The 26,480-nt window shown below is 52.5% G+C and overlaps 1 protein-coding gene across 4 annotated transcripts; it reads right to left on the reverse strand.

Annotated features, from left to right (window-relative positions):
• Positions 1 to 2,415: 2,415 nt before the first annotated feature.
• snx15 (sorting nexin 15) lies at positions 2,416 to 25,780 on the reverse strand. Of its 4 annotated transcripts, XM_052045182.1 has the most exons (10): positions 25,614 to 25,780; positions 20,835 to 20,867; positions 18,451 to 18,571; positions 16,818 to 16,933; positions 13,827 to 14,031; positions 11,481 to 11,630; positions 11,082 to 11,231; positions 8,702 to 9,007; positions 6,824 to 6,948; positions 2,416 to 4,026 (listed from the first exon to the last, which is right to left on the reverse strand). In XM_052045182.1, the coding sequence occupies exons 1-10, from the start codon at positions 25,755 to 25,757 to the stop codon at positions 4,024 to 4,026; spliced, it is 1,353 nt and encodes a 450-aa protein (XP_051901142.1). In that variant the 5' UTR covers positions 25,758 to 25,780; the 3' UTR covers positions 2,416 to 4,023. The 4 variants fall into 4 exon arrangements, with proteins under 4 accessions (XP_051901142.1, XP_051901145.1, XP_051901143.1 ...); XM_052045185.1 differs by lacking the exon at positions 11,082 to 11,231 and having other exon boundaries at positions 25,614 to 25,774; XM_052045183.1 differs by lacking the exon at positions 20,835 to 20,867 and having other exon boundaries at positions 25,614 to 25,765.
• Between the last annotated feature and the right edge of the window lie 700 nt (positions 25,781 to 26,480).

A 26,480-nucleotide genomic window follows, 5' to 3' on the forward strand; every position in this document is an offset into this window, starting at 1 on the left:
CTGCCCAGTATAGCACCGTTGGATACTGTGGGATCTGTACCAGCACCAATGTGTGGACCCCAGGAGTGGTCAACAGGTTGACCGGGGAGGGTCTCGGAGGGAGGTACAGGAGCTGGATTGGAGTTACAGGGGTGAGAGACGGTGGAGGGGGGGGTCAGGGGTAGAGGTGGTGTGTAGGAGGGACGTTTGGGGGAAATCGGTGGTGGGGGGTGGCCAGTATCCGGGCCAGGCTGGGTTTGGGGTCTGAGCTCACACGCCTCTCCCCGAGCTGAGGGTTTCAGTGGCTCCACCACCCCCACACATAGACTGGCGGGCAGCGAGGGGCCGACGGAATGGGGGACCCTCAGCCCACACCGGGACCACCACTCACCGTGTCCCCAGGGTCCCGAGCACAGACCAAAGGGCTCTTGCACACACAGACAGTTTCAGTCTCACACACACACACGAACCATTTTAATCCTGTCCGATTCTGTGTGTCCTGAATGCATAGAACACACGGCAGTTTAAAGGAACGGTTCACTTGCAGAGTCACACAGCAGAAAAACAGGCCCTTCGGCCCACCATCTCTATGCTGGCCATTGAATACACATTCCCAGCATGTAGCCGTCTATGCCTTGGCATTCCCAGAGACTGAGAGTCTCTGCCTCACCGCCCTCTCTGGAGGAGAAAAATTCTTCCTCAGATCTCCTGCCCCTCATCTTCAACCCACACCCTCTAGTTATAGATGTCTCTGCCAGGGGGAAAACTTTCTCACCATCTTCCCTCTCTACGCCCCGTCATAATGTTGTACACCTCTATCTGGTTCCCCGCTCCAGGGAAAACAAACCGAGCTCCTCCTCAGAACTGAGATGCTCCATCCCAGGCAACATCTCCTCTGCATCCTCTCCAGTGCAGTCACCTCCTTCCTGTAGTGTGGTGACCAGAACTGCACACAGTGCTCCAGCAGTGGCTTTTTTTTTTATAAAGTTGTACCACATTGTCCCAGTTCTAACCCGGCTAATGAAGGCAAGTATCCCCTTCTACCCGGGATCCCCGGACTTGTGCACAAGACTGGGGATACCCACAATGAATGGTTGAACAAGTACGAGCAAGATCAGAGTGACCAAGGAGTCAAAAGGGCTGGAGGTTACATCTTTGCCTGGCTTTCTTTTGGATGTTTTTATGTCTTTTATCTCAAAAATAACTTTAATTTTGTAAGCAAAGTGATTGTTCTCTGGATTTTGGATGTGGTCCAGTCACCATTAAACATCACCTCCAATTTTCATGTCATCTGCACACTTACTAATCACACCTCGTCTCAATCATTGACATATACAACAAACAAGGGACCCAGCACTGATCGCTGTGGTACCACAGAAGGCAGAACAACATCCTGGACCCAGAGAACAATAATTTTTTTTTAAGCATTCTTTACTTCGCTTGCTAAATTATTTTGGAAATTAAAAACCATGAAGGCATCCAACAAAACCCAGGCTGGCTGGTGAGAACAAAATCGCCCACCCGCCCCTTTCATCTTCACACCATTAAAATACTAGAGGGCATAGGTTTAAGGTGAGAGGGGAGAAGTCTAAAGATGTGCGGGGTAAGTTTTTTTTACACAGAGAGCGGTGGGTGCCTGGAACGGGTGGTGGTGCAGGCAGATACGATAGACGGGTTTAAGAAGGTGCATCAACGGGCAGGGAATGGAGGAGTACGGACCACCTGCTGGCAGGTGGGATTAGTTTGGATTGGCATCACAGCTGGCAGACGTGGTGGGCCGAAGGACCTGTTCCTGTGCTGCACTGTTCTACGTTGAAGCTCAGTCTTTGGACCGGAGAGGTTCCAGCTCGCCATGACAACCTGCGTCACGAGGGTAGACAGTGAGCTGGTGGTCTCTTTGGTGCAGGTGGGGATGGACGACGAGTCTGGTGTGGACCACGGGGGAGACCACATCTGGACTGCCGGCCAGAGTTTGTCTCCTGATTTGAGGAGGGAATATACTGGCATCGGGCAAGTCCAGAAAGGGTTCAGCAGGTTGACTCCTGGGGTGAAGCGGGTCCCTAAAATGAGAAGAGGTTAAACAGACTGCCTCCCAGCTCCAGGGACCCAGGCTTGATTTGTGTCTGTGCGTGTCTGTGTGTGCGTGTGCGTGTCTGTGCGTGTGCCTGCGTCTGTGTGTGTGTAGTTTGCACCTTCTCCCTGTGGTCCCATGGGTTTCCCCTGAGGGCTCCGGTTTCCCCTCCACATCCTGACGACGTGCGGGGTCAGTGGGTTCAATGGCTGCTGCAAATTGTATCTGGGGCGAAGGTTACTGCGACCATGGGGAAACAAGGGAATGAAACTGCTCCGGGTGTTGGCGCATGCTTGACGGGCTGAACGGCCTCCTGTGCTGTAAGGAGGACGTGGAAGCAAAATAACACCAGGAGCCCAACGATAAACAGAACAGAACTGACCATCACTTTAATCAGAGGCAAACCAGGTATGTACAATATCACAAAATAAATTAGCCTGGCGAGTAATTTGAACATTAAGGCTCGAGAGTGTTTGACCTGGCAGTGGGAAAAGGCAGGTGGGAGGGGTGGGTGGTCCCGCTGAACCAGGGGGACTGTGTGCACAGGGGTGACCCAGGTGTTCCTGGGAACCCGCAAACACAGGGGGCAGTTACTGCTGGAGCTTGTCACGGGGTGGGTGGGGGCTGCTGCGTGTGTATCTGACGGACAGTGCGACCCAGGGGACTGGACACACACAGGCCGACTGACACGGCAGAGCCGGGAGTTGGGGACCGCTGTCCGTCCATGTAGTCAACCTGCTGACACAGGAGTGGAAAGGAGTCAGTGGGGGTGTTGGGGGTTCTCACAGCTCAGCCACACCCTGGGGAGGGGGACGACAGAAGGTCCAATGGCTCCAACGCCCAGAGATGGAAGCAACAGCAGCAGAACCCACCGGAGCCGCCAGGAGGAGGTGGGGGTCAGCCCGGAGATCAGTGCTCACGGACTGGTGCAGCGCTGCGGGAGTGCTGCACCCTCAGAGGTGCCTCTCTCTGTCGAGGGGTTGAGCAGGAAGCACCTTTGATCGACGTCTAACTGGGTGACCTGAACCGGTGGTTACACCGCAGCATGCACTGCCCGGGGGAAAGTGTCGGGTCTCGAACCACCTCGCAGTGGGATCCTGCTGTGTAAAACACCGGGTTGGGGGGGGCGGCTCTCGGCATGGGCACCCCCAGAGGCAGTGCGCGGATGTGAGTGAGGAACATTGGAAGGGGATGTAGCTCTGTTACATCTGTCTGCCCCACATCTGTCCCCAGTGCGGGGGGGGGGTGATCCCACTGTCCATCTCACATCTGTCCCCAGTGCGGTGTTCCCACTGTCCACACCACATATGTCCCCAGTGTGGGGTGACCCCTCTGTCCATCTCGCATCTGTTCCGTGGGGACACCCCCACCCGCCGCACATCTGTCCCCAGTGGGGGGGTGGGGGACACCCCTGCCCGTCCCACATCTGTCTGTAAGCCCCTTACATGGGGTCAGCAGTCTCCTGTCGGCTTGCCCCTCTCCCCTGCCACTTCTCACTGGCAAAAGCCCACCTCAGTCCTCACTGTGACCACCCACCCAGATCTGGACAGCGAGGACTCTGTGCTTCCTCACACGGGACAGTTTACAGGCAGCACCCCACCACCTCCCCCACCAAAACCCAGAGCCCTGTAATGTCCCACACTGATGGACCAGGGTGTGTGTGGTAAGTGGGTCCCAACCTCCCCCATGCGTGAGGGGTCCCTGCACCGAGGACCACCCCTCACCAGCCCCCAATCACCGGGGTGGTCCGGTCTGCCTTACGATGGCGCTATGTTGGGACGAGGGTGGGGAGTTCAGCCAGCCAGGTTAGGGGTCTGGAAGACTTTGGATGAGAAAGTCACACGAATCGTTTTTTTTCAGGCACGTGGAGAGGACGTTGGGTTAGACCTCCGCGCGCTGTGCCCTGGGAGTCTCCCTGCGGGAGCAGGGCACGATCTTTGGTCCTGGGGAATCGGCCAGAGCTCGCTCGACGGTCACTGGAGGGTAAAAAACAGCGGCAGCTCAGTGGCAGGCACGGTAGACAAATGCGTCAAAAGCTCTGGTTTGCCCAACGGCGTATAAGAACTTTGGCCGCTGCTGACTATGTTTATACAATGAGTACAACACACTGAGCTTGTATTTCTCTTGTCCAACTCGGTTTTGCACTAACTCTGCACTAAATTTGTATTCTGTATATACCGTTTTTTGCACTGTTTGTACTTGTACAATTTTTTTGTCTGTGTTTATTGTCTGTTCTCTGTTCTATGTACGTCCTCTGTTGTGTGAGTCTGGGGGAAACGACATTTCCTTCCGCCTTGTGTTTTTATAGCATATGGGTGACTGACAATAAAGTAACCTGAACTTGAACTTGGTAGTGTAACAGTTAGCGTAACACTTTACAGCGCCAGCGACCCGGGTTCAATTCCCGCCGCTGTCTGTAAGGAGTTTGTACGTTCTCCCCGTGTCTGTGTGGGTTTCCTCCGGGTGCTCCGGTTTCCTCCCACATTCCAAAGACGTACGGGTTAGGAAGTTGCGGGCATGCTATGTTGGCGCCAGAAGCGTGGCGACACTTGCGGGCTGCCCCCAGAACACTCTACGCAAAAGATGCATTTCACTGTGTGTTGCGATGTACGTGTGACTAATAAAGAAATCTTAAAATCCTTCTCTCTCTCTGGGACTGGAGGACGCTCCCAGCCTGACCTGGCGGGCTGATCCTCCTGCTCTGCATTTCACTACTCCCACATCCTTCTGTCTGTGTGCTCACTCTCCAACTGCTCCCGTTCACTCACTGACCGTGTTCCTATGGTCACCTCGGTTTTGCACCTCCCTCCCCCACACCTTCCCTGCAGCTTCGTCTTCTTCCCAGCTCTGACGGAGGGTCTCTGACCTGAAACATTGACTCTGTCTCTCTCCCCACAGGCGCTGCCTGACCTGCTGAGCGTTTCCAGCATTTTCTGTTTTAGATTTTCAGCACCTGCAGTTTTATTTTTGATTTCCAGCGAATGGAAATCATTAGACGCTGCACGATCTAGTGAACGTTTGCCAGCATTTTCTACTTCACCGTTCCTGCCTCCGCAGTATGTCGTAAAACCAAAAATAAAACTGCAGATGCTGGAAATCCGAGATAAAACCAGAAAATGCTGGAAACACTCAGCAGGTTAGGCAGCTTCTGCGGAGAGAGAAACAGCTGAGGGTTTGGGACCCTTCATCAGAACTGGGAAAAAGAGAGAAGCAAGTTATTTGAGGTAGCAGAGAAGGAGAGGGAGGAGGATGGGTGAAACAAGGGGAATTCCTCACAACATGGAGGAGCTGATGTGGCAGTTAAGATCAGATTTAGTGTCACGGGAGACACAGTAATGCAGCGGTTAGTGTAATGCTATTACAGAGCCAGTGACCTGGGTTCAATTCCCACAGCTGTCTGTAAGGAGTTTGTACGTTCTCCCCGTGTCTGCGTGGGTTTCCTCCGGGTTCTCCCGTTTCCCCCCACATTACAAAGATGTACAGGTTAGGAAGTTGTGGGCGTGCTATGTTGGCGCCAGAAAAGTGGTGACACTTGCGGGCTGCCCCCAGCACATTCTCAGTAACGCAAAAAGACGCATTTCACTGTGTGTTTCAATGTACGTGTGACTAATAAACATCTTGTGTCACTTTCTGGTAGCGTCTGGCTAATGTTGGAACATCCACCGTACCTTTGCCTTTGTAAGGCTGTCTCTGCACTGTCCCACCAAACACTGACAGGGCAGGCACAGCAAAGAGCCAACCCGATTTGCAAAAATCCTAAAGGGCATAGGTTGAGTGAAAGCACACGGTCTTTTTCCCAGGGTTGAGGAATCAAGAACTAGAACGCATAGGTTTAAGGTGAGAGGGGAGAGATTTAATAGGCACCTGAGAGTCAACTTTTTCACCTAGTGGGTGGTGCATACATGGAATGAGCTGCCAGAGGAAGTGGTTGAGGCTGGTACGTTAACAACATTTAAAAGGTACTTGGACAGGTACATGGATAGGAAAGGTTTAGAGGGATACGGGCCAAATGCAGGCAAATGGGAAAAGCTTAGAGGGGAATCTTGGTCGGCATGGACCAGCTGGGCCGATGGGCCTGTTTCTGTGCTGCATGGCTCTGTAACTGTGTAGTGGAATGGACATGTTAGTCATGGCTGTATCTGCAAACACAGATGAGTCCCCTGGTAGGGGAAGGACTGGGGGGAATGCAGTATCACACAATCGTCATTGGGAAGATGGGAGAGCTGATTACCCTATGACAGAAGGGTGGGCACCTGTTATTGCTCTTCCTCGCACGGATCGGGGTAAAGCACGACTTGCAAACTGTCCCCTCACTGCCAAGACCAAGGTCTTCAGCAGGAAAGCTGAAGATCAAGGAAGTCGGTGGCACCTGTGTGTTCGTGGCATAGAGGTTGGAGGCAAGAATAAAAACTGTGACTTTATTAAAAATGGGTCAGACACAGAGTGAAGTTCTCTCCACACCGTCCCGTCACACACTCCCAGGGTCTGACACAGAGTGAAACTCCCTCCATGCCGTCCTGTCACACACTCCCAGGGTCTGACACAGAGTGAAGCTCCCTCCACGCCGTCCCATCACACACTCCTGGGGTCTGACACAGAGTGAAGCTCCCTCTGCACCGTCCCACCACACACTCCCGGGGTCAGACACAGAGTGAAGCTCCCTCTACACCGTCCCATCACACACACCCAGGGCAGGGACAGTGCCCATTAGGTAACTGTGTGATTGGAGCGGATCTGTTTAACCGCTGTGCCTCAGCCTCTGGTGACACTTACCGAGGGCGGTGTGGCTTCTTTCGTCACCGTGTCCTTGAGGTGTAGAGCGAAGATGGCTTCTGCGTGGTTTAGGTACTCTGCGATCCTCTTTTTAATAGCATCTTGCCTCTCTACACTTGGCTCACCTGACAAGGCAAGACATCTGTCAACCATGGTTTGGTCCCAAAACATCAACCTCTTCGTCTCCAGGGCTGGCACCCGCCTTTCCCCCCCAACGGGAGTGGAATTAAATCAAGATGTAAGTACAACCATCAGTCCCAGCCAGTGCCTAAGTGATCCTTGTGCAGGGAATTTCTAGCAGCCATAAGAGATAGGAGCAGAATCAGGCCATTCGGCCCATTGAGCGTGCTCCACCTGGCTGATTTTTTCAACCCCATTCTCCCCATAACCCTTAACCCCCTTCCCAATCTAGAACCCATCAACCTCTGCCTTAAATACACCCAGTGACTTGGCCTCCACAGCCCTCTGTGGCAATAAATTCCACAGATTCATCACCGTCTGGCTGAAGAAATTCCTCCTCACCTCCGTTCTAAAGGGACGGCCCTTCAGATCCTGGACTCTCCCACTGATGGAAACACCCTCCCCACGTCCACTCTTTCAGTATCCGGTAGGTTTCAATGAGATCCCCCCCTCTTCAAGTACAGGCCCAGGGACATCAAACATTCCTCATACATTAACCCTTTCATTCCTGGGATCATTCTTGTGAACCACTTCTGGATCCTCTCCAGGGCCAGCACGTCCTTCCTTAGATACTGGGCCCCACCCATTTACCAAGTGCCATGTCTTGTCTAAGGGAATTTCACTGCCCCGCACTGCTCTTCACACCCCGGGCTCTCCTGAAGAGGGCAGGCACTGGAAGTCTGAGATAAAAAGAGAGAACACTGGAGATTCTCAGCAGCTCAGGGGGCACTGGTTGGAGAGAGAAAGAGTAGAGGTTTCAGGCTGATTGACTTTTGACCAGAACTGGGAGAAGTTAGAAATGAAGCAAGTTGCAGACAGAGTCAGAGTCATAGAGCAAAACAGCATGGAAACAGGCCCTTCAACCTAACTCATCCACGCAGGCCAGAATGGCCATCCAAACCGGTCCCATTTGCCCGCGTTTGGCCCGTATCCCTCTAAGCTGTGTGTGTGTGTGCGTGTGTGTGTGCGCGCGTGGAGTTTGCATTTTCTCCCTGTGACCCCCCGTGGGTTTTCCCCGGGTGCTCCGGTTCCCTCCCACATCCCAATGACGTGCGGGGTCAGTGGGTTAATCGACCGCTGTAAATTGCCCCTCTGTGTGTGGGTGAGGGGTAGAATCTGGGGTGGGGGGGGGGGTGTTGGTGGGAATGTGGGGAGAAGGAAGTGGGATCGGTGTAAATTGGTGTTTGGTCAGCACAGATTCAGTGGGCCGAAGGGCCTGTTTCCAGGCTCCATGTCTCCACGACTGGGTTCGTGTTGGACGATCACCTCTGTAGACACCACGGGGGTTAAAGCAAGGGGTTAAGCTACCTAGTGAGACACTTTAAATCACGGGGTTAAACTACTTTCACTGCCGCTTTGGGATGGGAGGAACCTCCATGAAATCGGATCTCCAAACCCTTCCCGACATCAAGTCTGGTCTCCCTCCTGACCGGTCCTCTGGTCCCGGGATCTGGGTGAGAGTCAGAGAATGGTACAGCACAGGAAGAGGCCCCTTGGCCCAGCACTAACCCTATTTGCCAGGACCTGGTCTGTAGCCTTCTATGCCTTGGCAATTCACGTGGGGGGGGTTGGGGGAAAAACAACAGGGGAGGGGCTGGGACGGGGAGATGGATCAAATTCTCTCCCCCACCCCAGTGAAGACTTCTCCCTCTGCCCCCACCCCTCCTCCTGCCCAATACCAGCAGCTTCACAACCCACCTTGGAGACCTCTCAGCAGGATATCCACCCCACTGCGGTAACAGCCAAAGGCCAGCCCGTACTCCCCGGCCGCTTCCCGCTCCAGCGCCTCCTTGATGCACTCGGCTGCCGCGCTCAGATAGTCGGTGCCCTCCGACCCCTCGACCCCTGACCCCACAGCCACCGGCGGGCGCTGGCCATCTGGCGACACCCTCAGGGTGGACAGTCGGCCTTCCAGGTCCTCGGGGTCACTGAGCTCTTCTGCCTGGCTGCCGGGGACCGAGAGGGCTTCAAGGTTACTCTGTCGAGCGCAGTCCGGTACAATCTCTGTAACAACAATGGAGTCATAGTCACACAGCATGGAAACAGGCCCTTCAGCCCAACTGGTCCTTGTTTGACCAATATTCCCATCTAAGTTAGTCCCACTTGGCCACGTTTGACTCATATCCCTCTAATCCTTTCCCATCTATGTACTTTTTGTTTTAAAATTTTATTTACAGCGTGGTAACAGGCCCTTCCGGCCCAGCGAGTCCGCGCCGCCCATTTTAAACCCAAATTAACCTACCCGTACGTCTTTGCAATGTGGGAGGAAACCGAAGCACCCGGAGGAAACCCACGCAGACACGGGGAGAACGTACAAACTCCTTACAGACAGTGACGGGAATCGAACCCCGATCGCTGGCGCTGTAATAGCTGTCCAAGAACCTTTCAGGTGTTGTTAATTCACCTGCCTCAACCACTTCCTCTGGCAGCTTTTCCCTCTGGATGGAAAAGTTGTCCCTCAGGTTCCTATTAAATCTCTCTCCTCTCACCTAAAACCTATGCCCTCTAGTTCTTGATTCCCCAACCCTGGGAAAAAGACTGAGTGCATTCACCCTATCTGTGCCCCTCGTGATTTCATACACCTCTATAAAGTCACCCCTCATTCTTCTACACTCCAATGAATAAAGTCCCAACCTCTCTCTCCATGGGAATGATTGACGGAGCAGACTCGATGGGCCGAATGTCCTAATTCTGCTCCTATATCTTATGCTTCATTATGGGTAGTGATAGGGTGAATACTTGATGAAATGAAACTATAGCAAATGTGTGTAGAACATTATGATATGGGTAACATATCATTTCTAAAAAGAGTCATTTCTGACTTATGAAGAAATCAGATTACAGACATTTCTCAGAACCGGAATCTTTATGTAACTCGGGGACCGTCTGTGTACATCAAGTTAACACATCGCCATCCTTGTCCAGGACACACTCTAGCCCCTGTGGTGCCCACCGGTCACAGAAGGCCTCCAGAGAGCCAGAGGACATTTCCCATCCCTAACAATGCAGCACACTCTCAATATTGCCCTGAAAGGCCAGTCAAGTCAAGTGACACCTGGATTTGAACCAGCAACCTCTTGATCTTCAGTCAGGTGCTCTACCACCGAGCTAACTTGGTGCCGTCCCTGCCCTGGGTGTGTGTGACGGGACGGTGTACTGGGAGCCTCACTCGCGAGTTACTCCATGCCGCATCTGTCCATGGGGATAATACTCTCATGCAGTTCCCATCGGGCAGGAGGTACAGAAGCCTGAAGTCCCACACCACCAGGTTCAGGAACAGCTACTTCCCTTCAACCATTCGGTTCTTGAACCAACCGGCACAAGCCTAATCACCACCTCAGTACAGCAACACTATGACTAGTTTGCACTACAATGGACTTTGCTTTTTGTTCTAATTGTATTCTTTCTTGTAAAATGCATTGCACTTCCTCTGTAGCTGTGACACTTTACTTTGTAGTTACTGTTTTTACCTGTACTATGTCAATACACTCTGTACTAACTCAACGTAACTGCACTGTGTAATGAATTGACCTGTATGATCGGTATGCAAGGCAGGTTTTTCATTGTACCTCGGTACAAGTGACATGTTTTTCTTGTTAATGTTGTGTATCTGATGCTCTGTGCCTGTGATGCTGCTGCAAGTAAGTTTTTCACTACATCTGTGCACACATGGACTTGTGCATGTGATAATAAACTTGACTTTTGACTTTTTGACTCTTGCCTCTTCGTTGAACAGAGAAGTGAAGTAAGTTTAACCCACAGGGCCTTTCCATCAAACACTGTTCTCTGGTTGGATGGTTCTCCGCCATCCAACCAGAGCCCGGCTCATCTGCAACAGAAGGAAGCACAATCCCGAGCAGGAAAGCCACAGGAGAGGAATGTTACTGAGGTGTGGGAGAAGAGTCTGGTGATCCAGAGTCTCTCACAGCCCACCCCACAGGGCACACCGTTCACTGAGAACCTCCAGTTCATATAGCAGGGAAATAGGCCCTTTAGCACAACTCGTCCATGCCGACCAAGGTGTCTACCTGATGGAGGAACACTCTGACCTTTCTGGGCATGGGGCACACTGACCTACCTTGCTTGGCACATGGGTCAAAGAGTGCCAGCTCGCTGTCAGGCAGGGAGGACCTGGCCTTGGGCGTCCTCTCATTGTCATCTGCCTCATTCCCAGAGTCAAACGGGGATCGTGCCCCATCCTCCGCCATCCAACCAGAGCCTGGCTCATCTGCAACAGAAGGAAGCACAATCCCGAGCAGGAAAGCCACAGGAGAGGAATGTTACTGAAGTGTGGGAGAAGAGTCTGGTGATCCAGAGTCTCTCACAGCCCACCCCACAGGGCACACCGTTCACTGAGAACCTCCAGTTCATATAGCAGGGAAATAGGCCCTTTGGCACAACTCGTCCATGCCGACCAAGGTGTCTACCTGATGGAGGAACACTCTGACCTTTCTGGGCATGGGGCACACTGACCTACCTTGCTTGGCACATGGGTCAAAGAGTGCCAGCTCGCTGTCAGGCAGGGAGGACCTGGCCTTGGGCGTCCTCTCATTGTCATCTGCCTCATTCCCAGAGTCAAACGGGGATCGTGCCCCATCCTCCGCCATCCAACCAGAGCCTGGCTCATCTGCAACAGAAGGAAGCACAATCCCGAGCAGGAAAGCCACAGGAGAGGAATGTTACTGAGGTGTGGGAGAAGAGTCTGGTGATCCAGAGTCTCTCACAGCCCACCCCACAGGGCACACCGTTCACTGAGAACCTCCAGTTCATATAGCAGGGAAATAGGCCCTTTGGCACAACTCGTCCATGCCGACCAAGGTGTCTACCTGACCTGGTCCCATTTGCCCGCGTTTGGCCCCTATCCCTCTAAACCTTTCCCATCCATGTACCTGTCCAGATGTCTTGCTGTAACTGTACCCGCCTCTACCACTTCCTCTGGCAGCTCGTTCCACACACCCACCACCCTGTGTGGAAAAGATGCTCCATTTAAATCTTTCCCCTCTCACTTTAAACCTATCCCCTCTAGTTCTAGACTCCTTTACCCTGGGGAAAAGACTGTGGCCATCCACCTTACTGATGCCCCTCATGATTTTTTGAACTTCTATAAGGTCACCCCTCAGCCCCCTTCGCTCCAGGGAAAACAGTCCTGGTCTATCCTTATAACTCAAGCCCTCCAATCCTGGCAGCATCCTTGTGAATCTTTACTGCACCCTCTCCGGCTTAGTCACACCCTTCCTATCGCTGGGCAACCAGAACCGCGCACAATACTCCAAGTGTGGCCTCACGTTGGTAACATGACGTCCCAACTCCTGTACTCAAAGCCCCAACCCACAAAAGGCAAGCATGCCAAATGCCTCCTTCACCACCCTGTCTACCAGTGTCAACACTTTTAGGGAACTATGTACCTGTACCCCTAGGTCCTACAACACCTTCCAGAGCCCTACCATTTACTGTACAAGTCCTGCCCTGGTTTAACTTCCTAAAATGCAATATCTCACACTTGTCAGAGTTAAATTCCATCTGACATTCCTTGGCTCACTCGATCTAGTTCATGTTGTAACCTTAAACAACTTCCTCAAAGACCACTACTTTTTTGGTATCAGCCACAAACTTACTAATCACAGCACCTACATTCTCATCCAAATGGTTAATATAGAACCCCCAGTTCCAAACACTACTGAAGCCACAGGGTATGTTGAGAGTCCAAACACAGCCCAGCCCACATTGTATATTGAGAAACCCAAGCTCCGAACAGACCAATCCCCATGACACACTGGAAGATCAGGGGGCGGTGTGCACCGATCACCCCCCAACCCCCACCCCCGCAGGGGGCGGTGTGCACCGATCACCCCGCGGGGGGCAGTGTGCACTGATCGAAACACTTCCCACATCGCAGGACACAGTGCACAGAGGGCAGGCTATGGGGGGAGGGGGGAGCAGCTCTGAGCCACTGTATTCCTGGGTCTCAAGACTTGCCAAACCCTCCTGCCAAGCAGAAAGCAAATCCAATCCCTATCCCTGACAGAATAACTCGTGACCACGTCGACATCCACCTCCCTCCGCACACCACCTCAAACACTGGCCCCCTCATCAATATTCTCAGAACTAACAACTTAAGGAGAAAAGCAATCTGTCGTCCTGTGGTCCATTCTTGGGGCACTAATCGGTCTATCTCACCAGAGGGTGAGGTAAAAGAGGGAAACTTTCAAGACACGACTTCCATGGCAGCTCGAGAGGGGAAAGAGCAACCGGTAAAACAGATGTGATCGATGCCCAGGGTCAGGCCAACACCTGTGACCAGACCAGCTTCTCCTCTCGGTCCAGATTATCTAATTAGCCAAGTTTAACTTGCTTGTACATTGAGAAACCCAAGCTCCAAATGGACCAATCCCCTTGACACACTGCACACTGGGAGATCAGGAGTCAGGCGGGATTCGAACTGCATCTGCGGATGATCCATCCAGCATACCACAGCCATAAATCTACGGAAGATCCCTGTCAGGAAGTGCTGGCAGACAATTTTTAGTTGAAGTACAGTAAAGATCCTAAACTTATTCCAGTTCATTGTTGTCTATTTCTTTTCCCCCAGCAACTCCTTGCCGAGCTACATTCTGGCAGAGATGTGGCTGTGATTCTTCACTCTCTCGCACTGCCTCACCTGCTCCTTTCTCCAATCCCAGTCACACCAACCCTTCCATCCCCCAATCACACTCCCACAGCCACTCTCCCAGTCCCGAGTTTCCAGCGACAGCCCCAGTCCTCTCCACCACCCCCACCCCGCGGGGTCCCTTCCTGTGGCTGAGAAAGGCCGCAGGGTGCTTACCCAGGCAGGGCAGAGTCCGCGGTGAGGTTTCAACCACCTCCGTAGGGGCTTCGGACCACTCCCCAGATTCCGGCCCCACCGCCGACGGCTGGGGCCACGATCCCGGCGTTTCGCCGCTTCCGGACGGCAGAGGGATTAACGGCTCCGGCAGGGCGGAGGCATCCTTCGGAGCAGCGAGTTCCAGCGGCCAGCAGGCCTCCCCATCCTGGCAGAACACAACAGGGGTTGGGTCGCTGCTCCAACTGGGGGCGGCGCGGTGGGTAGACCGACTGCCTCGCGGTTCGATCCCAACCTGTGGCGCTGTGCGTGGAGCCTGAAATGTCCAGCACAGCGCTGAAGGACTGCTGCACGGCCAGAGGCAGCACCTGTCAGGTGGGGTGATCAGCTCGCTCACCTGAGTGATCCCACAGCCAACACTGTTACCAGAGCAGTAACCGAGTCCGGGAGCTCCCCACAACTAGAGTGGCGCAGCGGGTAGAGGAGTTGATCTGTGAGAAGTTGCAGGGCTGCAGGGCTGCAGGGAAATGAGGATGGGAATGGGACTGACGGGATTACTCTGCCAGGAGCCGGCATGGACCCGATGGTTTAAATGGCCTCCTTCTCTGTCATTATTGGGGGTGTTGTGGATAGTGTGGAGGGCTGTCAGAGGTTACAGCGGGACATAGATAGGACGTAAAACTGGGCTGAGAAGTGGCAGATGCATTTCAACTCAGATAAGTGTGAAGTGGTTCATTTTGGTAGGTCAAATATGATGACAGAATATAGTATTAATGGTAAGACTCTTGGCAGAGTGGAGGATCAGAGGTATCTTGGGGTCCGAGTCCATAGGACACTCAAAGCAGCTACACAGGTTGACTCTGTGGTTAAGAAGGCATATGGTGTATTGGTAATGTTGCAACCCTGGTCAGACCCCATTTGGAGGACTGTGCTCAGTTCTGGTCGCCTCACTACAGGAAGGATGTGGAAGCCATAGAAAGGGTGCAGAGGAGATTTACAAGGATGTTACCTGGATTGGGGAGCATGCCTTATGAAAACAGGTTGAGTGAACTTGGACTTTTCTCCTTGGAGGGACGGAGGATGAGGGGGTGACCTGATAGGGGTGTACTGTAATAAGATGATGAGGCATTGATTGTGTGGATAGTCAGAGGCTGTTTCCTAGGGCTGAAATGGTTGCCACAAGAGGACACAGGTTTAAGGTGCTGGGGAGTAGGTATAGGAGAGATGTCAGGGGTAAGTTTTTTACTCAGAGAGTGGTGAGTGCATGGAATGGGCTGCCGGCAACGGTGGTGGAGGCTGATACGATAGGGTCTTTTAAGAGACTTTTGGATAGGTACATGGAGCTTAGAAAAATAGAGGGCTATGGGTAAGCCTAGTAAGTTCTAAGGTAGGGACATGTTCGGCACAGCTTTGTGGGCTGAAGGGCCTGGATTGTGCCGTGGGTTTTCTATGTTTCTCTATTATACAGTGAAGAATGGCAAGAAGGTGATGGAGCTTCACAAATCACTGGCTGGGAGACAATGGGCAACATGGAGGACCTTCATGGAGGAAGACTTGTCAGAAAAGTCAGAAAGAATAAGGAGAGGGAAACACCTTCACCTCTGTCCAGAGGGTAATTAGTCAGTGGTCATCAATTTACAATCACTGGGAAATAATCCGAAGGGGAGATCAATACAAATGTTCTCGAGAGGGTGCAGAGGAGATTCACCAGGATGTAGTGTTCCTGGAGAGGCTGGGGTTATTTTCTTTGGAGCAGAGGAGGTTGACGAGGGACCTGAATAAGCTGTACAAATGTACGAGGGCCATAGATAAGGTGGACAGTGAGAAACCTTTCCCCACAGCAGAGACATCTAAACCCAGAGAAAATAGATTTTAAGGTGAGTGGGCATAGGTTTAAGGTGAGGAGGTGTAGAGGGGGGGTTTTCTCTCCCAGAGGGGGGGGTGGGAATCTGGAACGCACTGCCTGAGGGGGCAGTGGAGGAGGAGACTCCCCAACATTTAAATGGTATCAGGACCAGCACTTGAATAACCACAGCATAAAAGGCTGTGGATCAAGGGGATTAGTACTGATGGGCACTTGGTGGTCAGCATGGACATGGTGGGCCGAAGGGTCTGCTCCTATGGTGCGCGACTCTACCACTCTATAATTACGTTCAGAGCATTGTGCAAGTCTGGACGGCTCTCCCTGAAAAGGTGGAGAAAACAAATTTGCATCAGTAATTTTTAGAAGGGACTTGAATGGCTTCCAGTAGATCAGGAACTTTTATTTACTCTGTTATAGGTTAGTAAGCTAGAAGGAGTGCAAAGAATGTTGTTGGGACTCGAGGGCCTGAGTTATAGGGAGAGTTTGGGCAGGCTGGGACTTTATTCCTTGGAGAGTAGGAGTCAGAGGGGTGAGCTTTCCAGAGGTTTATAAAATCATGAGGGGCATAGATAGGGTAAATACACATAGCCTTCCCCCCCCACCCCCCCAGGGAGAGGGAATCAAAAGACTAGAGGGCATGTTTGTGAGGGGGAAAGGGGGGGAAGGAAAAGTGGGGGAAAGATTTAAAAGGGACCCGAAGGGCAACTTCTTTACACAGAGCATGGTGGGTGTGTGGAACAAGCTGCCAGAGAAAGTGGTTGAGGCGGGTACAATTACAACATTTAAAAGGCACTTGGACAGGTACATGGATAGGAAAGGTTTAGAGGGATATGGGCCAAAGAGCAAATGGGACTGGCTTAGATGGACATCTTGGTCGGCATGGACCAGTTGGGCCGAAGGGTTTGTTTCCATGCTGTATGACTGAGGTACTCTGAGGAACACTCAGGGTCATGGACAAAGAGCTAGCACAGGTTACCGGGCTGAATGGCCTCTTTAGGGGCTGTAGCTACTTGCCACTTGCACCGGGAGGGCAGCTGCTTGGGTGCGAGGCAGCCAGCACCCTGGGGGAACCGCACGCCGGTGTTTGGGCACCTTTGAGTAGCGTGACACGCAACACAGCAGTCCGGCACCTTGAAGAAGTCCTTCAGCTGAGGGCTGTTGCAGAGCGCAGGGATGTCGACGGTGAACTGCAGCATCTCCTCCGCACACCGGCGCCGCTCTTCGATGACGGCCTCGTCGAAGCGCCCTGAGACGGAACACGGACATTTAACGGCGGATGTTCAGGCGAGACAGGCAGTACTGCAAACACCGGGTCAAGAGTTCGGTCCCTCCCACAGACACCCAGCTTCACAGCACTGGCGTTTAGAGTGAGATTCCAACAGATAGCGGAGAGCAATGGGAGGGTGCGAGGGTGTGGCTGTGGTGAGAAGCAGAGTCCAGGGGAAGGGGCACTACCTTAGAGTTGGAACCAGGTCATTGATGTCAGGAAGAGCAGGGTGGGGATAACTGGGCTCTCCCCCCATTACAATGTGCCAAACTGCATTTGATAGGATTTTTGTGAGGTACAGATCGGTCGTAATTGGCCTGAAGTGTGGAAGCCTCAGAGGTTGAACGGCTTCCTCCAGCTCCAATTAGCACAATGCCAGAACAAATCTGATCTAGTCCCACTGCCCCGCTCTCTCCCTACAGCCCTGTATCAATCGCCAAACTGATCCCACTGCCGCACTCTCTCCCCACAGGCCTGTATCAATCCCAAACTAATACCATTGCCTCGCTCTCTCCCCACAGCCCTGTATCAATCCACAACAATCCAGCCCACTCTCAGTACCATCTCCTGATAAAAAGACTTGCATTTAAACAGAATCACAGAACACAGCACAGGCCCTTCAGCCCATCATGTCCATGCTGACCACTGTACCCATCTATACTAAAGCTATTCACCCGCACTTGTTCTGTAGCTTTCTATGACTTGGCATTTCAAGTACTCATTGAGATACTTCTTAAACGTGACAGTCTCTGCCTCCACCGCCCCCTCAGGCAGTGCGTTTCAGATTCCGACCACCCTCTGGGGAAAAGCTTCTTCCTCAGATCCCCTCCTATCCCTTACCCTAAACCTCTTGTCCTTTATTCTAAATCTATACACTTTAGTTTTAGATACCTGTGCTGTGGGGAGAAGTTTCCTATTATTGACCATCCCCACCATCCATAGTATCTACAGGAGGCGCTGCCTCAAGAAGGCAACATCCATTATCAAAGATCCCCACCATCCGGGCCATGCCATCTTCTCGCAGCTCCCATCGGGCAGGAGGTACAGAAGCCTGAAGTCCCACACCACCGGGTTCAGGAACAGCTACTTCCCTTCAACCATTCAGTTCTCGAACCAACCGGCACAACCCGAATCACTACCTCAGTACAGCAACACTGGGACCACTTTGCACTACAATGGACTCTGTTTGTGTTCTCTCTTGTACAACTTACGTTTAATTTCTGCTTTTCTTGTGAAGGTTGCTTATCTGACGCTCTGTGCTTGTGATGCCTCTGCAAGTAAGTTTTTCATTGCACCTGTGCACACATGGACTTGTGCATCTGACAATAAACTCCTTTGACTTTTGATCTACGCCCCTCACAACCTGAGGTACCACAGACAACGAGCAGTGCCGGTAGGACCTAACAACCCTGCCCCTTCCTGGGAAAGGAGGCTGTGTGAGCTGAAGAGGCACCGGTGGTGGGAAAAGGTGACAGGTGAAGGACACCAGGACTCACCAAACACCTGGGCCTTTGGGAAGGCAGGGAACTCTTCCAACTTCCTGAACAGGTTCCTGTGGATGTAGGACAGTTCACTGTGCAGCTTTTTAAAGTCACTGTAGCGTTTGAACACCGTCACCTGCAAGGCGAGGAAAACGTGACTTTACAAGGAGCAAGGATGAATCCCACACACCCTCCCTGCTAGACCAGTCCCTGGGCAAGGTGCACAGGGCTCCGAGCTATGTGAAAGAACCACACTCCGCCAGCCACACACCCTGAGAAACCAGCCTCAAGAACCAGTTAAGAGAAGATACAAAAGGAATTTTAAAAAGACTGAAGGAATATTAAACTTGCAACAACAACTTGCTGGAGGAACTCAGCGGGTCGAGCAGCATCTGCGGGGGGAAAGGAATTGTCAACGTTTCAGGTCAAAACCCTGCATCGACCCACTGAGTTACTCCAGCAGGTTGACTGTTGCTCCAGATTCCAGCGTCTTCAGTCTCTTGGGGTCTCCATTAACTCACATTAGTTACAGTAAGACCGCAGGAACAGAACGCTGGAAGAACCAGGTGTTTCGGGTCGAGTCCCTGCATCAGGTCTCCACGGATGCTGATTGACCCGCTGAGATATTCCAGCGTTTGGTTTCTTGTTCCAGATTCCAACATCTGTAGCCTTTTTTGTCTTCTTAGTTAAAGTCTGGACAATTCAATTCCAGAGAGTTATCCTCTGGGATTACAGAGCCGATTCATCAAACGACACATCGCCAATGGTTAAACTGAAGGGTTGCCTCATGGAGACACAGGAGACTGCAGGTACTGGAATCTGGAGCAACACCCAAAACGCTGGAAACACTCAGCAGGTCAGGCAGCATCTGTGGAGGGAAATGGACTGCTGATGTTTTGGACTACCTCCCCTCTCTCTTTCAGTCCAGATGAAGGGTCTCGACCTGAAAGCATTTCCCTCCACGGATGCTGCCTGACCTGTTGAGTTCCTTCGGCATTTAGGGGTTGCATAATGTTGGTTTTACCTTGGATGGAGACGTAGAGAGATCCATCACAGAAACAGGCCCTTCAGCCCACCAAATCCATGCCAACCATCAACCACCCATTTACACCAATCCTACATTAATCCCAATTTTTTTTTTAAACTCCCCCCCAATTCCCATCAACTCCCCCCAGATTCTACCCCTCACCCACAATAAGGGACAATTTACAGCAGCTGATTAACCGTCCGACCCTGCACGTCATTGGGGTGGAGGAGGGAACCGGAGCACCCGGGGGAAACCCACGCGGTCACAGGGAGAAGGTGCAAACTCCACATACACACACAGTCAGTGCCGGTGGTCAGGATCGAACCCTGGTCTCTGGAGCTGTGAGGCAGTGGTTCTACCCGGTTGATCCTCAACGGTAGTCGCTGCTCCCTCAAACAGCCTCACCTTTAATTCATTTGCACCGGTTACATCCTTCGTGATATTAGAAAATTAAGGGGTGATCTGACAGGCACCGAGGGGCAGCAAAAGGTTAAGGGAGTGAGGCAGTCAGATGAATCAAAGGATGTGGAGCTATGGCACGGAAATGGATGCCTGGTACTGACCAGTCATGGTTGAATTGAAGGGTAGAGCAAGCACAAGGGGCCGAATCGCCTCGCTGTTCTGAAGCCTCACACCTCTGGCTCACGGGTTGGTATGGCTACTGCTCTGCCCAGGACCGCAAGAAACTGCAGAGAGTTGTGGACACAGCCCAGCGCATCACAGAAACCAGCCTCCCCTCCTTGGACTCTTTACCTCTTGCTGCATTGGCGAAGCAGCCAGCATAATCAAAGACCCCACACACCTGGGTCATTCCCTCTTTCCCATTAGGTAGAAGATACAGGAGCCTGAGGGCATGTACTACCAGGCTTAAGGACAGCTTCTATCTCACTGTGATAAGATTATTGAATGGTTCCCTTATATGATGAGATGGACTCTGACCTTTTGTTGTGACCTTGCACCTTATTGCACTGCACTTTCTCTGTAGCTGTGACACTTTACTCTGTACTGTTATTGTTTTTACCTGTTCTACATCAATGCACTCTGTACTAACTCAATGTAACTGCACTGTGTAATGAATTGACCAGTACAATCGGTATGCAAGACAAGTTTTTCACTGTACCTCGGTACAAGTGACAATAATAAACCAAAACCAATAAACCAATACCCTTCAATCTCCACCTTTTGGTACACAACAGGAAACCTTCACGGAAATCCTAAAACCTGCAGATGCTGAAAATCTGAAACAAAAACAGAAAAGTGCTGGGAACACTCAGCAGGTCAGGACAGCACCTGTGGGGAGAGAGACAGAGTCAACGTTTCAGGCGCAAGACCCTTCGTCAGAACAGTATACGCTTCACAATTGTTTTTTTACCTCTTTGACAGCCGCTGTCTTCTTTGAAATGATCTAGGATCGACAAAGAAAACAAATGTCACTGGCGTGCATTTTAGGTGGAAGTGGCTGCCCCATGCTCTCTCTGAAACCCTGACCTGCGTGTGACGTGCATCGGGACTACGGCTGCATATTACCTCCAAGTGTTGAGGGATATCATCGATGATTGGGTTAAAGCAGGTGCTGGCTTATTTTAAGATATTTGACTGAATGAGCTGAATTCTCTACAAGGGCCTTGGAACGTCTGTTAATGAAAGCCTTGCATGTATATAGTGCAGAGATGTCCCAGAGAACCACATGACCAATAGAACTTCCCAAGTACTTCTAATGTAAGGAACGCAGCAGCCAATTTGCACACAAAAGCTCCCAAGGCAGCAATGTGATAAGGACAAGGTGGTCTGTGGGAGTTAGATTCATTTATGGATAAATATTAGAGTCATGCAGCATAAACACCAGGTCCGTCAACAATATTCCCATTTTATTCTCCCCACAGTCCCATCAACTCCCCCCCGATTCTACCCCTCACTCACACATTTACAGCCAATTAACCCACCAACCACATCATTGGGATGTGGGAGGAAACTGGAGCACTCGGTGGAGGGGGGGAACCCATGTGGTCACAGTGAGAATGTGCAAACTCCACACACAGACAGTGCCGGTGGTCGGGATCAAACCCAGGTCACTGGGCGCTGTGAGGCACTGGCTCTACCCCCTGCGCTGCTGCCTGTCAGCACTCCTCTTGTTCTGTCCCCTTGGGCACCCATTGTTACTCATTCCTCTCCTGCTGGCAGCATGCCCTCAGACACAGAATTCCCTCTCGATAACCTCTCTGCTTCAATCTTGTTACGACTTCTACCTCCCAGCTGAAACTTCTCATCACCCATCCTAGCACCTCGTGAGGGTCAGTGTACGATACCAGAGTACAATGGGTTACCTCTGGACATTTTACCACAAAGGAAACATTGCTGCACTTCCCCCACAACTGCTAGAGCAGCTCCTGTTCCAGAGTACTTAGCCTGCAAACTCGGAGGTGGCAAGTTCAAATCCCACTGTGGCGTGTTAAACCTGAAATCGGTAAATCCAGAGACTTGGGGGATTGGCAACGACAAGAAATCGGCATGAAGTTTAGCCAGGTCAGGAAAATCCAACAGATGCACTTTCAAGTCTTTGGTTAGGCCACATTTGCGGTATTGTGTGCAGTTCTGGTCGCCCCATTACAGGAAGGGTGTGGAAGCTTTGGAGATGGTGCAGAAGAGGTTCACCAGGACGCTGCCTGGATTAGAGAGTATGAGCTATAAGGAGAGGTTGGACAAACTTAGGTTGTTTTTTCTGGAGCGGCAGAGGCTGAGGGGAGACCTAATAGAAGGTTATAAAATTATGAGAGGCGTAGATAGAGTAAATAGAGTCTTTTTCCCAGGGTGGAAATGTCAAATACTAGAGGGCATGGATTTAAGGAGACAGGGAAATGTTTAAATAAGATTTACGAGGCTAGTTTTTTTTAATAAAGCATTAGGTGCCTGGAACCCACTGTCAGGGGAAATGACGGAATCAGATATGACAGCAATGTTTAAGAAGCATCTAGACAGGCACATGAACAGGCAGGGAATGGAAGGATATAGACCATGTGCAGGCAGATGGTCAGCACAGACATTGTGGGCTGAAGGGCCTGTTCCTGCGCTGTACTGTTCTATATTAAGGCAAGAGAACTGGTGACTTCCCGCTCCAAGTCTGGGCCTTCATGTGACTCCAGTCCCATTCTACACTTGTGATACTCAAAGCCCTCAGGGAACTAACACAAAGCCACCCACAACCTGAAAACAAGCACTTCTTTTAAAGAGGTCATTTCCCTTGACTGATTGACACAGAAGTTTGGGACTCTTGGGCAACTATAACCATGAGACCCAATCCTCAGAACAGGGACAGCTGATGGTTTTGTAAACACACTCCACTGTTCAGTAACGTTCGAAAATGAAAATCAAAATATTGTTGATGCTGGAAACCTGAAATGAAAGTCAGAAAAATGCTGGAAACACTCAGCAGGTCAGGCAGCATCTGTGGAGAGAGAAACAGAGTTAATGCTTCAGGTTGAAAACTTCCCCCCCCACTTCAGAAGTTGTTAACTCTGTTTCTCTTTCAACCGATGCTGAAGGATTTGCAGAGTGCTTACGGGATCTGCTGTCAGCATGGCTAACTTTCTGTACCAACTCTATTTGCTCCATACCCCCTTAAAAGGTCCGAAACTGCTGCAAGCACTCAGCAGGTCAGGTGACTTCGATGGAGGCACGTGAGCAGGCAGGGAACGGAGGGACATGGGCCATGTGCAGGCAGATGGGATTAGTTTGGATTGGTATCATGGTCAGCACACACACGGTGGGCAGAAGGGCCTGTTCCTGTATACTGTGGAGAGGGGTAATCAAGTTAATGTTGCAGTTTGATGGCTTTTCAGCAGGATGAAACACCAGCTTCCATTCCCTCACCAACGCTGGATTTGAAACGTCCACATTACTTTGTTTCGGTTCCTTTGACTCCCATGTTCAAAACTCCAGTAACTTGACTCTTGAATACCCTCAGCCCCAGAGATGCAGGTTTTCACACACTGTGATCAACACCTTCTTTACTTCCACCCTGATCGACTGATCCCTAATCCTGAGACAGTTTCTTGTCTTAAGATCTCTTTATTAGTCACACATACATTGAAACACAGCGAAATTCATCTTTTGTTTTTGCGTAGGGTGTTCTGGGGGCAGCCCGCAAGTGTCGCCACGCTTCCGGCGCCAACATAGCACGCCCACAACCCATAACCCATACGTCTTTGGAATGTGGGAGGAAACCGGAGCACCCAGAGAAAACCCACGTAGACACACTGGGAGAACGTACAACCTCCTTACAGACAGCGGCCGGAATTGAACCCAGGTCGCTGGGGCTGTAACAGTGTTATGCTAACCGCTACACTACTGAGTCATACAGCACGGAAACAGGCCCTTTGGCCCACCTGGTCCATGCCGACCAAGATGGCCCTCCAAGCCAGTCCCATTTGCCCATGTTTAGCCCATATCCCTCTAAACCTTTCCTATCCATGTACCTGTCCAAGTGCCTTTCAAATGTTGTTAATGTACCTGCCTCAACCACTTCCTCTGGCAGCTCGTTCCATATACGGACCACCCTCTGGGTGAAAAAGTTGCCCCTCAGGTTCCTATTAAATCTCTCCCCTCTCACCTTAAACCTATCCCCCCAACAGGTGGCCACACAACCCTCAAGCCCAATCTACACCAAGGATAAGGGCCAGAATGTAGCCTGTCCAGAAGCCAGCGACCTCCTCTCTCACTCTCTGCGCGGCGAGCTCTGTGGCCCAGGATGGAAGGACAAGTTCTCAGGACTTTATTCCACGTCCTTTGCCTTAGGCCAGTGAGGCATAAGGGGTCAGAATTTGTATCACTGATCACCATCCTGAGACTGGAGTGGGCATTTGCAAGGAATAACCAGGGGAGTGGAAATCCTTGAGATAGAAGCGGGCAGTCCTAGTTTGCGGAACTGCCATGTTGGTGGCTGTGGGAGGGAGATCTCCCGAGGTGATGAGGTCGGTGATGGTGCGGTGAGATAATGTCCTGGTGGTCCTCGGTGGGGTCGTGATTGAGGGGTAGGCAGGAGGAAGTGTCCGAGAGTTGGCATCTGGCCTCTGTGAGGTAGAGGTCAGTACGCCGGACTGCCACGGCACCACCTTGGTCGGTTGGTTGGATGACAACGTCAGGGTTGGTGCAGAGGGAGTGGAGAGCAGAGTATTCAGAATGGGTGAGGTTGGAGTAGGTGAGGAAGACATTCTCTCTTCTCCCCTCTCCCATCGGGAAGAAGATACAAAAGCTTAAAAGCATGTACCACCTGGCTCAAGGACAGCTTCGAAAGACCATTGAATGGTCCCCTAGTATGATAAGATGGACTCTTGATCTCACAATCTACCTCAATATGACCTTGCATCTTATTGTCTGCCTGCACTGCACTTTCTCTGTAACAGTAACACTATATTCTGCGTTCTGTATTGTTTTCCCTTGTACTACCTCGACGTGATGAAATGATCTGTATGGATGGCATGCAAAACGGGTGAGGGTGAAGATGTGGGGGGTGAGGGTGGGGGGTGAGGGTGAGGGGTGAGGGTGGGGGGTGGGGGTGAGGGTGAAGATGTGGGGGGTGAGGGTGGGGGTGAGGGGTGGGGGGTGAGGGGTGAGGGGTGGGGGTGAGGGTGGGGGTGGGGGGGTGAGGGGTGAGGGTGGGGGGTGAGGGTGGGGGGTGGGGGGTGGGGGTGGGGGGTGAGGGTGGGGGGTGAGGGGTGGGGGGTGAGGGTGGGGGTGGGGGGGTGAGGGGTGGGGGGGTGAGGGTGGGGGTGAGGGGTGGGGGGTGGGGGGGGTGAGGGGTGGGGGGTGAGGGGTGGGGGGTGGGGGGTGAGGATGGGGGGTGGGGGTGAGGGTGGGGGTGGGGGGGTGAGGGGTGGGGGGGTGAGGGTGGGGGTGAGGGGTGGGGGGTGGGGGGGTGAGGGGTGGGGGGTGAGGGGTGGGGGGTGAGGGTGGGGGGTGGGGGTGAGGGTGGGGGTGGGGGGGTGAGGGGTGGGGGGTGAGGGTGGGGGGGTGAGGGTGGGGGTGAGGGGTGGGGGGGTGAGGGTGGGGGTGAGGGGTGGGGGGTGGGGGGGTGAGGGGTGGGGGGTGAGGGGTGGGGGATGGGGGTGAGGAGGGGTGGGGGGGGCAGAGCAGAGAGGCGCGGGGCCGCGCTTACCCGCGCCGTCACCCGGTACTCGGTGAAGCCCTGCGGGTGCTGCCGCGGCTCCGACACCCGGTACTCGGTGAAGCCCTGCGGGTGCTGCCGCGGCTCCGACACCCGGTATTCGCGCCGCTCCGCCCGGCCCCTGTGCGAGGCCATGGCTCACCGCCCAGTGCGCAGGCGCAGCGGCCGCCGCCCCGGCAAGGCGAGCAGTGCGCAAGCGCCAGCGCCGTCCTCACCTGGTGCAATGTGCGCAGGCGCGGCCGGTGGGCTGCGCTCACCTGAGGAGGCTGCAGGTCCCCTACCCCACAGTGCGGGTCCCTTCTTACCACTGACCGGTTGCAAGCGAGTTGGCGCCTCTTGTCCATAATGCATGCATTACTTACCCAAGTTCTATTTCATAAATCACATTTCCTCATACCATTTACATCCCATTTTTGCAATAATTTAGGAAATATTACATTTGAAAGACGCTTAGGTACATGGATAGGAAAGGTTTAGAGGGATATGGGCAAATGGGGCTGGCTTAGATGCACGTCTTGGTTGGCATGAAGATAAGATTATTAGGCACGTGTACGTCAAAACACACAGCGAAATGCATCCTTTGCGTGGAGCGTTCTGGGGGGTGGGGGCAGCCCGCGAGTGTCGCCACGCTTCCGGCGCCAACATAGCGTGCCGGCGACTTCCGAACCCGTACGTCTTTTGGAACGTGGGAGGAAACCGGAGCACCCGGAGGAAACCCACGCAGACACACGGGGAGAACGTGCAAACTCTTTACAGACAGCAGCGAGAATTGAACCTGGGTCGCTGGCGCTGTAATAGCGTCACGCTAACCGCTACACTACCGTGCCTGTCTGATCAGTTTGGCTGAAGTGTCTGTTT

This window comes from Pristis pectinata, chromosome 38 (genome assembly GCF_009764475.1).
Source record: "Pristis pectinata isolate sPriPec2 chromosome 38, sPriPec2.1.pri, whole genome shotgun sequence".
In the NCBI taxonomy this organism is placed as follows: Eukaryota; Metazoa; Chordata; class Chondrichthyes; order Rhinopristiformes; family Pristidae; genus Pristis; species Pristis pectinata.

Coding starts and splice junctions, on each gene's coding strand:
- snx15 (XM_052045182.1), bottom strand. CDS start 25,757: ATGGCCTCGCACAGGGGCCGGGCGGAGCGGCGCGAATACCGGGTGTCG. Junction 20,868..25,613: donor AGTACCGGGTGACGGCGCGG/GTAAGCGCGGCC, acceptor TGTCGATCCTAG/ATCATTTCAAAGAAGACAGC. Junction 14,032..16,817: donor AGCTGAAGGACTTCTTCAAG/GTGCCGGACTGC, acceptor GTGTTCTGCCAG/GATGGGGAGGCCTGCTGGCC.